This window comes from Phoenix dactylifera, chromosome 4, assembly GCF_009389715.1.
Source record: "Phoenix dactylifera cultivar Barhee BC4 chromosome 4, palm_55x_up_171113_PBpolish2nd_filt_p, whole genome shotgun sequence".
NCBI classification, from domain to species: Eukaryota; Viridiplantae; Streptophyta; class Magnoliopsida; order Arecales; family Arecaceae; genus Phoenix; species Phoenix dactylifera.
Window position 1 is genome coordinate 19,397,279 of NC_052395.1, and position 13,509 is coordinate 19,410,787.

Genomic DNA, 13,509 nt, shown 5'->3' on the forward strand with positions numbered 1-13,509 from the left:
CGCATGTTGTAGAAGCTGTTTTTTAAAGCTTGCAAACTTATGATCTGACCTACACCCAACATACCCTAAGCAGGATCAAGTTCGGTATAAATGGGTTAATCTGGGTTGTAAATGATATGAGTTGACACATCTGAACCATGTATGAAATGACGATATAGATTTCGATCTTTAAGCCTTTTAATCTATTTCAATCCATTTAATAAATAAGTCGCCAACCCACTTAACCTATTTGAAATCCATTTAATAATGTTTAAAATCTACTTAACTTATTTAACCCATTTAAGCTCATATAACCTATTCGTTACATGAGTTGTGTAAGTTAAGTCACATTACTTGTTTTATAAAAAGATGAGGTTCTGACTTAGATTTTTGATCTAATGTGTAGAAAAATAAGAATATATATGGAAAAAATATTATGGAGAACTTTTCTACCTACCTCATGAGGGAGTCATCATATTTATTTATAGTTGAGAATGTACAAGAGATTACAACTAGAATGATGTAAAGATAGAAAGAAATAATAAATGGATTCTTAGGATCAATCCTACATTTATGCTTTTTGAAATTCAAAATTTAGAATTCAAAATACAGAATTTAGAATTCAAAATTCAAAATTCAAAATTCAAAATTCAAAATTCAAAATTCAAAATTCAAAATTTAAAATTTAAAATTTCTAGAATCATGGATCCTTGATATGTGGCTTGATATGGGATTGAGATAAAGATACTACCAATACCACCCGCAAGCTAAGACGGGCACCACTAAGAGCTTGGAACGCAACTCTTGAAAGCTTTGCGAGGCAGTATTCGAATGGTATAAGGCTAATACCACCTTGACTAAAGGTCCATCAATTTTCTTCATGCCTATTCCGATGCCAATTGGGTTGGTGATCCTCGTAACCGACATTCTGTAAGTAGCTTTAATATTTTTCTTGGTCGTAATCTCATATTCTTAGTGCTAAAATGCAACGCATTATGGCACGTTTAAATACCGAATCCAAATACAAAAGGCTTGCCAAGCTCTCAGTGGTACCCAAGCCCGATGGTATTAGGCTATTGAAGCATTAATTGCTTCTTTTTTAAAAAAAAAGGGTTTTTTGCATTGATACCCTTCTAAATATCGGATTTTGCGTAAATACCCTTCCAAAATTGATATTTGCATGTATACCCTCGTAAAATACTTGTTTTGTTATTCTATCCATTTTTATTCTTATTTTTGTATATATACCCATGCCATCTAACACCGTTAAAAAATTAAGGGTTTCAAATTAAAATAACTAAAATATCCTTAATGGGTAGGCGTGCAAATAGAAATTTTTATAAGGGTATACAAGCAAATAGTAACTTTACAAGGACATTCATACAATTTTCTATATTTAGAAGGGTATTTACGCAAAAAAAAAATCTTAGTAAATGGAAAGAATTTAGATACATTAATTAATATGATAGCCTTTATAATCTTGTATTTATTAGGAAATGTATTTGGTTCTATGACCAAAGGTCTATTTCTTTATCATGAATATAACAAAAATATATAATAGGATTTGCAAATTGGTTGTATCTAGATTTACCTCCTGCAATTGATCTGATGATGGAATTAATATCATAAGGGGAGTAGGGTTCAAGCGTGGAAGGATGGCAACAAGCATAGGTTCACAGAATCCAAAGGAACCTCGGCCCGTCAGGATTCTCTCTCGGTCATCTATTACACTGTTGATACCTCTGGTGTCTCGGTAGCTGGCTTTTTTTTTTCCTTCTGTTTTTTGGTTTTTGTTTCTTGTAACTTTTGAAGGGAGAAAGCGAGGGAACACTGAACGAAATATGGGTCGTGTCAGTTTTCTGCAATGGAATTGAATTTTGGAAGAAAGTCTCGGATTTTTTTTGTCCTCGTGAGAGGGGAGCTGGGAGACGCCAAGTTCCGTCCAATCAGTCATATAGATAAAAAATAGTGTGATATGAAATTTGGCTTGGTAAGTCATGGGTCATCTGTTCTGACTGAAGGTCAATTGCAAATCTTTCAAGTGCTGGGTCACCCAGCACCTCATAATTATGATATTTGTACTTTATAGTTCTTGATTAAGTCAGCTTTTAACCTTTGTCGTTAATTTGGAATTGAACAATGAGCTCTACAATTCTCCTGCTAGCTAGGGTTCTTTTTAATGGTACACATCCTAAGGGTAAAAGTCCCACCAGTGCAATCTTAGGTGCTCCTAACCACGATAACGCCTAGAGGGGAAGAGAGAGAGAGGAAAAAGAAAAACAAAAAACAAAAACAAAACAGTGTCACCAGAAGAAATTGTGTTTATCATCTGTTGGGTCACAGACCAGGGAGGAAGGAGGAAGGAGATCGCGATCTCGCCATCGCGAACGCCCACGACGGTGAGATCGCGATGTCCTTCCTCCTTCCTCCCGATCACGTCGCGATCACGATCTCCCGATCGTGTCGCCCACGATCCCGGGGGGGGGGGGGGGGGGGGGAAGATGGGCGCGGGGAGGAGGGGGAGCCGAGCACGGGGGGAGAAGGAGGAACAAGGATAATAACATCATTTCATATTTTAATTTTATTTTTAATTAATAAAAATATATATATATATATATATATTTTTAATACCGTTAGAACAACTGTTATATTAGGAATATTTGTATAATAACCGAGTTTTACGAGGGTATACATGTAAATACTAATTTTTAAAAGGTATTTACGTAAAATCTGATATTTAGGAGGGTATCTATAAAAAAAATTTCTTAAAAAAAAAAAAAAAAAGGAAACCTTAGCATCCTCCATGGCGCAATTGGATGATTTTCCCAGCCGGTTCATATCTGGATAATATTGTAGGCATCATACGAAAGTTTTTCTTTGAACCAAGACGGGAATTTGAATGGACGTCCAATATACCCATCTTCCATGATTTGATATTGGAGATCAGCTGGAGCTTCTTTCTTGGGAACACGTAGGGGCACGTTGGCAGAAAGCGTAGAGTTCGCTTTGGAGAGACGTCTTTGGGACTTGTCCCCTCCCCTTCTTCTTCTACAAAGAAAGGAATAATGGATCGACAGTAGGACGCCCTCTATATTACAAACCGATCACGAGGATAAAACTCAAGTAAAAAGAACAAAGAAGAAATTCCGTCATTAGCTATGCTAACACATTGAGCCATCAAATCTCAGACTACACGATCCGTTACCGGAACACGTCACTCCCACCGAGAAACCAAGGTTATTCTGCTTTCAAGCAACGCTAAACTAAGCTATTTGGCTGATAACTACAAGAGGCAATCTTGAATGTCGACGCAAAGCCAAGGTTGTTTCTGGTATGAGAGGTGGGTTGCTTGTTGCGGCCATGCATTCACAGTCTTAAAAGATGGGCTCCGTCCAAGCTTTTTTAGCTCTTGCCAAAACCACGGCAGCGTTCTATCTTCTAGCATGCACATGGAATGGCTCTACCATACCTCCCACGCCTCTTGTATCTAATTTTGTATGGAATATTCCAAGTCACAAGCAGTCAGAAACATCATGCACCAAGGGCAAGGTGGAAGCTAGCTTTGGGAACTCCTGCCGGGTGGCCACTCCATCAGGGACAGGAATATTTCCAGGCTAGGATTACTTTGTCGTAGCTCAAATGGAAGGGCAGTACATTACGAACTGAAGTGAAGGGATACGCTGGGTTCATACATACCGTGATGCTTTGACAAGAGGCTCTATATTTATATAATGGGCTGAGCATCGAGCTGGACTTGTCATTGAAGTTCGGCCCATCTCCGACGCTACTCACTGCTTCTATCGAGACTAACCGAGGCCGGGATCCTTGGCACCTCATAACAATTCATTAGTAACCTTTCTTCGATAGACCAAAGAAGGGAAGCAAATGGTCCAAGACAGACTATGAATGGTGCTCTTTTTTTTTAAAGCAAAATAAGTCCAATCGAGGTGCAAATAGTTGATGGCAATTCACTCTTAAGATATAACGAATCGCTACATGCATCTTTGAAGTATATTCTAATGAAGGATAATGAGTGAATCCAAACTCATCTGAGTCCAAAAGTAAAATATAAGAATACAATGAAATCTTGGCTATATATACTACCCACATTAAATAGCTTCCTATCCTACAATAAAATCATGGTGTCCCTTACTTAACTTACCATTCAACTGATCAATATCTTATTAGATCTTTTTTTTTTATATAGAAAAAAAAGTATTTGGTTAGACTTAGATGGAGGTTTTTGGATCCACTTATACTTGGGGACTGTTATTTTGATACGCATCACCATCAGCTGCAAGCATTCGCTAAGATTTGAAGATGATATACGACAATGCTGATTCATAGGCATAAATCGTCATTCTGCTATGTATGAGAAGGATTGCTTGCACTCTCCTTGTGAATCTGGAGACTAAGGAATCTGGAGGGTCCCTAGCTGTAACATCATCCGTCTTGAGGATGGACAGCAGTTATTTATCTTGAGAATCTGATATATGGTTCAATCAAACCAACTTATTATAACTAATATATATGGTTTTGCATTTGGCTAGGCAAATACAGATTAATTTTTTACTATGAGTGTTTGCTTTGGAAACTCGACATAGATAAGTAATGTCAACCAAAGAAAATAATATGTTGTTTTTTGTACAATCTATCAGTTAACAATATACTCGTTCTTTGAAATTTCAGCTATGAACAAATGGACAAACCATCAAGTTACCTTGTTCTTATGTGACATTTTGCGTGTAATGCATGCACGGGGAAGAAGCTCTAGTGGCTTTCAAGGTGAAAGTCGGTTCTTTCAAACTAGCTATTTGTAGCCGCCCTATTTAAAGGGCTAGAAGAGATTTTTACCCTTTCTGCGAAGTACTGATGTGAACTCCCTACGCTTAATTAATCTTAATTTTCAAGCTGTCCCATGAAATGGAGAATTGACAATGAGGATGAAATTATGAGCTTTAGAAATTTTAACACCTTTTATGGCAGCAGGTAGCTCTTCCCGCATCGATACAATAGTTCCATTAGCTAAACTAAGAGTTGAATGGGTTCGTCTCGTATGGACCATTACTATCTTACAGACGGATCAAATCATAGTAAAAGGATATTCTAGAACAATCATCTCCTAGATCAATTCAGAAGCTCAATATCAGGGATCTAATCATTCCTTGATGATGAATATTTGGAGACTCATATTGAGTATCCCTTCATATGCTGCTAAGTATATTTTCAAAGAGGCTAATAGGGTGGCTAACTCAGTAGCTTTCTATGTAACTGACCATAGTAGATCGAAGCTTTGGAAGACCTCGTCTATTTTATCGGATGATCTTTGGGATATTTTGATAACAGATATGAGTGGCTGTATTTAATCAAGGACTTTGTAAAGCAGCCAAATCAACAAAAACAATGTTTTAACACTTTTTCAACCGCGGCTTTAGCCCAACCGTCAACATCTAAACAATGGTGTCTTAAATATTGGCAAAGAACTAGCATGCTAGGAAAGAGCAAGATAATTTATTTCTATTTAGAAAGAAAAATAATATAATGTGATTTGTGTTTATCCTCATTTTTATCCTATATCTTTATAAGCCCATGTATTTCCCTGCTAAAAAATAAGACTATAAGTTTGGTTAAACAATAAAATCTTATAAAATCCTGAAATCATAAAATCAAAAAAAAATTATTTTGAGTAAAAGTTTTTGTTTATGTTTTTCTCTCTATATCATCTTTTATTTTTTTTAAACCTACTGTTCTATCAACCAAAAACCTTATGATAGATATAAGTTTTAAAAATAAAAATTTTAAAAATCAAAAATGAATAAACGAAGATTTTGAATTAAAAAAATCAATAGTTACATAAGTTCGGTATTATTTCACATGTGGACATGGAGCGGATGCTTGCGGCTGGTTCGCATGGTCGTTGTTGGGCAGCAGAGAAGATGGGTCTTCAAGTTTGGACTCTTAGTCTCTAGAAAGGACCCCAAAATGGTCAACCAAGTCGTACCCAAGCTTCCTTAGGATCATCCCAGGTCGCCATAAACGGCGGTCCTATAGATATTTTTTTTTTCTCTCTCTCTCTCTTTTTGATCCTATTGGTGGAATGAAAAAAACGGAGTTGGGAGGAGTTACAGCGAAGAAAGTAGCGAAATTACAGGAAGAGGGACCGCCGCGGTTCCATCTTTTTGACAAGAGCGGGTCCGCAGCAGCTATGTATTTTTTAGTTGGACCAGGTCCACCGCGGAATATTGGTGGACCAGTCCAACCTACACGCTTTTTTTAATTTCGTCTATAGTGCCGCTGCATGGTTAGACTGGTCCACCAGCTGGGCGATGGAATCTAAGGGCTGCTTAAATATCACCATCAATCGGCGTCACAAGTAGATCGAGTCCAAGGAATAATCTTGTCGCAGCTTTCCCAGTTCTTCTACGCAGGGGCGGCTCAATACATTCCGGGGCCTAAGGCGAATCCAATGAACGAGGCCTTTTTTTTTAATAATAATTTTTTTAATAAATATAAAATACTTAAAAAATATATATATAAATAGATAGCTACCAAGTACACTATTTCAACAAAGATACATGAATCTAATAAAGATAGACAAGAAGCCTTTTTAATTTAATATAATTCTTGAATGGAAGCACATAAAAGTAATTACTCTAAATGAAGGGCCATGAAACTGATTAAATAACTGAGATAATGCTTGGCAATACTGTTTACCATGTCAAGCAAGAGCCGAATAGGAAAAGGTCATCCCATGGCACTTCATGGTTAAGGTAAAGAAAAGAATTTGTCCATAAAGAAACCTCTCTATAAGAGAAAGTAGGGTCATTATGGGAAATTCACTCTATCTAATTAATAAAAGTCCCGTCCCACCATCTCTCCTTCAAGTGAGTACCCAAGCAGCAACTGCAACATCACAGCACAGCAGCCATTCAACCCCCTCCCTCCTTTTCTCTCTCTACCACCCAAGAGGGGAGAAGAAACCGAGAGGAGAAAACTAAAAGAATTTCCACCCTCCAAGAAGTCCATCTCCAATCCCCCTATCTTTCTTCCGGATGGCCCAGCTGGATCAGGAGTAATGTGAGGGAAGGAAAACCAAGACCAAAACCAAAAAAGAGAAGGGATGAAAGATAAGAGTGGCTTCAGGCGTCTATCAAGCCAACCAAATCCCTCCTCTCTCTCTCTCCCCCAAAACAAAACTACTGTCCCCAACATCCCAAATTGCCCCTCTGCAGGCCAGGAAACTCTCCACCTCCCTTCCAAATAAAGAAAAGTACCTTTCTTCTCGAGCCATTTTCTTATACTTGGTGCAGTCCTTTTTCAAATATCCCTGTTTTCTACAGAAGAAGCACTTTATTTGTTTTTTGTCAGCCATTTTGGCTGACACTTTCATTTTCTTCTTCTTGACAGGAATATGATGACTGGTACCACTGATTTCCTTATATTCTTTTCCCTTATGAGAGGTGAGAAAAAAAAACTCTCTTGCCTCTCTTGCTTTATTTTCTACTCCTCATCAACACACATGGTTAGAAGTTTATTCATAGTCCATTTTTCTGTATGTCTATTATATGAGATCTTAAATGGTGCATACTCTATAGGCAGAGAATTAAGAACAAAGTGTATAAGAAAAGTCTCTGATATGTCTACTTCTAATGATTTTAATTGGGCAGTGATGTCATGTAATTCCATAATGTGCTTGCGTACGCCACCATTATCATTATACTTTAAAAAAGCAAACCTTGAGATTAAGGTGTTGGCAAGGGCTTTCTTTAAACTCACAAATTGCTCCTCCACTGCTGTTAAGAATTCTTTTGCAGTTTTGTAATCAGGAATTGAGCCTCTTATCTTTCTGGAGATATAATTTTGTATGAGTAAAAGACTTAAGCGGTTTGACCGCTCCCACATCTCGTACAACTTTTTCTCCTCTAGCGTAGTTTCTTCCGTAGGGACAGGTGACATGTCCTCATGAAATGCCAGACCAATATCCATGGACCCTAAAGTAAATGTCAGTCTTTCTTTCCATTCCGAAAAAATTGAACCATTAAGTATTAGGATGCATGATGTGGATTGTGAAAAAACTGTCGAAAATAAAGCTGCAAAACATATGCTTACTATCAATATGCATGCTATAATTACGCTAAAACCTTATCTAAATTACTAACCCATATTAGCAATTTAGTAAGTAAATCAAAATTAACTTTACATGATTTACCCCTTCGATAAAACTAATGTATTAAGTATGATATTTAATAAACTTTATATGTTTAGTTGAAAAAATTCAAAGAATAACAGTCAGATCAGCTTCAGATCAGTAGTGGAGCACTAGGCTCACTTAAGTACCAGCATTTGTTAGGCACGTATGCCTTTTTGACAAACTTTTCTTAGACACCGTGATTCAATGGGTAAATTTTACTAAATATTGTTCAATATTAATGAAGAATTCAAGGCCTTTAGGCAACAAGATTTTATCCTAAATATCATATTAATAACATTATTTCATCCCATCATTAACTTTGTATAATGACTTCCTTTTGGGGCCAGTTCATTATGTATGATGCAAGTATTCAATTTCATGAGATGGTGATAAAAAAACTCTTTATTGATTAAATTAAAGCATTCTAAGATTTATGGGATGCTTTGGCTTATCATCACAAATATGCAAAAAATTTAATCATTTTTATGTCTTTTCCTATATAAGATACTTTGGCTCGTCTCATGCATATATCATCCTTTTAATCATGAAAAATATGAATAATTTAAACAATCATGTATCATCATAAGAAAGCATCTAAATTGATCATTTATGTAATAAATTCATTACAGGGACCAATATGTGATAATCGGTGTACTGTTCTGTAATGAATCCTAAGTACAGGGATCAAATAAATATATTTTAGGATCTTTTTGTAACTCAACTTTCTTCTGCAGACTGTATACAAATTAATGTAATGAAACTTGAGTACTTAGAGGACCTTTCTGTAATTTAACTTTGGACCATATATGAATCTCTGAAGCCCCTTTTTCAGAATAACATATTGTCAAGGGTTTTAATTGTAAAAGGCAGAGTTCAGGCCAAATGGATTCGGGTTTCGGGTCGAAACCCAAAACCTGTTAATCCCTTCACTTTTTTTTAATTTAAATGGATTCGGATTTTGGGTTGGAACCCGAAACCCGATCCACTCACTTCATCTTCTCCAAACCACCGATTGAATGAAGAGGAGGAGGTCGCCGGTTTCGGCAAACCGGCGACCTCCTCCCACCCATTCGGGGGCGCAACCGCCGCCACTGGCAACAGGGGCGGCCGCGGGGTCGGTCAAATCCTCCTTCCCCTTCTTCTTTTTTTTTTCCTTTGTTCTTTCCTCCGCCCGCGGTGGCCATGGCGGCCACGGCAGGTCGCAGCCACTACAGGCTCACCGGGGCGGCAAGTCGCAGTGGCTGCTGGGGAGGCGGGCCACTGGATGGTGGGCCTGTTGACCACCGGGTAGGATGGGGAGGGCAGCGACCGAGACCCGCCGTAGCGGCGGCCATGGCAGTGGCTCTCCCTTCCTCATTTTTCTCAAACAAAGATGGAAGAAGGGGAAAGATATGAAGAAGTTAGTCCCACATCACCCAAATGAAAATAATTCATTGCTTTAGGTAATATGGGGAAGGGGCTGCATCCAAAGTTAGGAGTTTAGTCCCACATCGGCCAGCCAGAAATATTTTACATGTTTAAATAACATGGGCACTCAAATTTTTCGAACCAACAGATCAAACAGATATAATTTATTTTAGAATCCACCTGCTATGATACCATTGATAGAATAATTAACCTTAATAAATTATAAATGAATAATTAACATTAATAAATTATAAATGAGCTCTTAATGCTCCTATTAGAAAAGGGGTCTAATAGGCTATTTATAGCCCTCTCCAGGACCAAACACCGTAGGTGGTTACACCCGTGAAGAGTCACCTCCCATCAAGGTAATTCTTCACTGCTGTGAAATTACCCTAATGCCCTTAAGATCATCAGAATTTACGAAATTCAAGGGACACTTGTGAAATGTGGGTTCTAATTAAACGGGATAAGGGTTTAACTAAACAGGATCCAACAAGCTATACACTCTTCAAAGATTATGAGGAGAACAGGTTGGAAAAACAAGAGTCTCTCCGAGTTTCTACTACTAAGTTAAGTAGCACTTCAGCTATTCAATTATAGAATAGATTCCGAGAGACACTAATAAGATGGGGCATTTCATCTTTTATTGGTCTTTTGATCGGACTTTATATGGTTTTAGGTGACTCTTGTGAATCAACGATGGGTAATTGATATAGTGAGACTAATTAAACTTTAGATCAATTTTTATGCAGCAATCCTCGATTACACCCTATGTAATCCATTGTTGTCTTATATATAGAACGTCATGCATCAGAAATCACAACCCTACAGCTGGGTATTGCTAAACCGGCCACCAATTGTGAGTCCTATTATAAATACACTTTGTTTTTAAAAATATAGCTCTGCTTTTCCTCTATTCAGTAAGAATGCTGGAAGTGAGAGCAGTAAATTGGTATAAGCTATTATAAATGCATGATTCTTTTGTACCTCTCTTCTGATTCAACCAAGTTCATTTGAGTGCTAACAAGATCTTTTCTCTCTTCCCTCTTTGAAACGTATAAAAGTATGTTAAATTGGACCATTCAGACAACTCTAGAGGGGTGAAAATGTTATTTTTGGTAGACGTCCTTGAATAGTCAAAACAATGACCGCACCAGCAATACGAATACAAAATAAGCACGACATATACTCTATCCATCCCAATTAATAATTGGTATTGAGAGGAAATGAGATAGCATGACATATCATTTTATCTCAATGCTAGCTGCCATCGAAGAGATCGATATTTAGACATATTGGCTGATATGTAATGCATCAAATATCAATTAATCAACATAAAAAGGCGGTAAAATTATATCAAAAACATCCGGTGACATAGTAACTAATATCGTATCAATTGATATTTTTAGAAGCATTTTTAAATAAATGTTATCGATCTTCATGGCATTAGCTATTGTCAAAATTTTTAATCATAAGATATTTCTCTAAATGTTAGTTCACAATTTTTTTTTTTTTTTTAGTCTCTGCAATTCACCATCATCAAGTTTGAATCCGAGACTTCTTACTCGGTGAAATAGATGCCAACATGCTGATCACGGGTAGTTGGCATAGAAAGCTTAAATTCCTTGCCGTGTGAAATGACGAGCCATTGGCTTTTAATAAAATTAAACCCCGGGAGGCACTTCATAACATGACACTAAATTATATTTAGCCAATAAAATAGAGGTCAATGTAACTCGATATTATATATATATATATATATATATATATATATATATATATATATATATATATATATACGTATATATATATATATATATACGTATATATATATATATACGTATATATATATATACGTATATATATATACGTATATATATATATATATACGTATATATATATATATATACGTATATATATATACGTGTATATATATATATATATACGTATATATATATATATATACGTATATATATATATATATATACGTATATATATATATATATATATATATATATATATATATATATACGTATATATATATATATATATATATATATATATATATATATATACGTATATATATATATATATATATATATATATATATATATATATATATACACGTATATATGCACCTGAACTAAGATCGTTGCCTTGACGAAAACTGTTAATTACTCCAGATCATGTGGAGGTGTTCTATTGTACTGGATGTGGGGATTATTGAAAGGTTGACGAGGAGAAAGAAAAGGCTGAAGTGGACTTGTGATGTCTTATTTTCAGCACTTGCGACCTCGTCATAAGATCCTGGTCGTGCGACTCGATCTTTTCCTTTGTTCAAGCGAGTTGAAGACCAATTCTCATGCGGATCCCACCATGTAGTATTTTGGAAGATCTTTAATTCAAATCGGACATCTCTGTGTTTCGTCTACTTACGTATTAGACGGTCAGAAGAAATGCGTATCCTACGTATTTTTGGTCACGCGTAGTCCGCGAGGTCCAGATTCCTCACTGAATGATCTTATGGCTTTTCGGAGTCGAGAAATGTCAGCAAACGATGCACGATGCCTAGCGGTTTTCTGAAACCACCATTGCAACGTCTCCACGTCTCCAAGAGGAGGACGGGGAGAATATCATTTTTTTTTTTTAAATGCGGTTAACTGACAGCAGAATGCGAATAAATCCTCTTACAGCAAAAAAAAATCATTTTATTTATTTATTTGCGGTTAACTGACTGCAGGATGTGAATAAATCCTCTGACAGCAAAAAAAAATAAAAAGGGAACCCATGCATTTTGGAGGTTAGGGTCCCTCGTGGTTATTTTGTAGTTAATTATTACAAAAGAATGGTTTTCTGACAAATAAATGAAGAAGAAAAAAGAATGGGTTAACATTGGTCTCCTAATTTGCAAGTCCTTCATCAGCTAATCACAAGTTCGATCGGTGTGGGGAAGAATGATCAATGACCCTCCTCAGTTTGTCAGTGACCCCGTGCCTCTTTTATGCTCTTCTCCACAATCTCGGCGGTGCGTGATACCAAATCCGACCAGTTCCTGAACAAATAATTAAGCAAGCAAGAACATACCATGAGAAGAGTGTGATGAGCGAAAAATACAAGGCCAAAATTAACCACATTGCAAGACAAGTAGATAAGGAGGAGGAAAAGTTTCCTACCCATTCTGTGAGTCGAATGTGATGCCAACCGTGTACTTGGCCTCCTCAAGAGCCTTCCTGAACAGCTCAATCTTCTCGGGCGGATGGGACCCGACGTCCGCCACCAGGATATCCGAGGGCTTGACATCGCAGAAGATCGGGATCAGCTTCTTACCGGACTCCACCAGCATCGCCAGCTCGTGGAGGCAGAAGAAGGACTCGCAGTACCTGGGAGAGAAGATGGCGATCCCAACCTTGCAGTCGAGTATCGCGCTGTTGATGCAATCGTATAGCTTGTCTCCCGGCTCCATGGTCCGGCTGTCCAGAAAAGGCCGGAGGTTGAGCTGGACCAGGCGGTCGTAGAGCAGCCCAGCCACGGTCCGTTTCGTGTCGGCTCCCCTGTGGTTTATGAAGACGTCGCATCGGCTTGTGGCCTTTTTCGGCTTCACCGTTCTCTGCGCAGCGGCAGCGGCGGGGACGGGGACAGCAGGTGCCTGCTTGCGGCCTCGAAAGCAGCTTACGACCCTGGCGTTGAAGCGCCGAGAGAGAGCGGAGGATGTGACTGCCATGGATCCTCTAGATTCGCTGGAGGGTGTTTGTGTTAGTAATTCTGTGGGCGTTAATTTGCTGCTGCGATGAAAAATGTGGGCTTTTGTCTGCTTTCCGTCTCTCGTTTTGCCTTCTTCTTCTTTTTTCGTTGTGTTTGTGTATTGGTTGGATTGCTTGGGGTCTGGGTGACAACGGCGCTGAGGGTGAGCTTGGCGGGGTTGGGTGCTTTTA

General features: G+C 37.7%; 1 protein-coding gene across 1 annotated transcript; it reads right to left on the reverse strand.

Annotated features, from left to right (window-relative positions):
* Window positions 1-12,556: 12,556 nt before the first annotated feature.
* Window positions 12,557-13,298, reverse strand: LOC103713969 (TIR-only protein-like). Its single transcript, XM_008801033.1, has 2 exons — window positions 12,751-13,298; window positions 12,557-12,629 (listed from the first exon to the last, which is right to left on the reverse strand). Exons 1-2 carry the CDS (start codon window positions 13,296-13,298, stop codon window positions 12,557-12,559), a joined length of 621 nt encoding a protein of 206 aa, XP_008799255.1.
* Between the last annotated feature and the right edge of the window lie 211 nt (window positions 13,299-13,509).

Coding starts and splice junctions, on each gene's coding strand:
- LOC103713969 (XM_008801033.1), bottom strand. CDS start 13,298: ATGGCAGTCACATCCTCCGCTCTCTCTCGGCGCTTCAACGCCAGGGTC. Junction 12,630..12,750: donor ACATTCGACTCACAGAATGG/GTAGGAAACTTT, acceptor TTATTTGTTCAG/GAACTGGTCGGATTTGGTAT.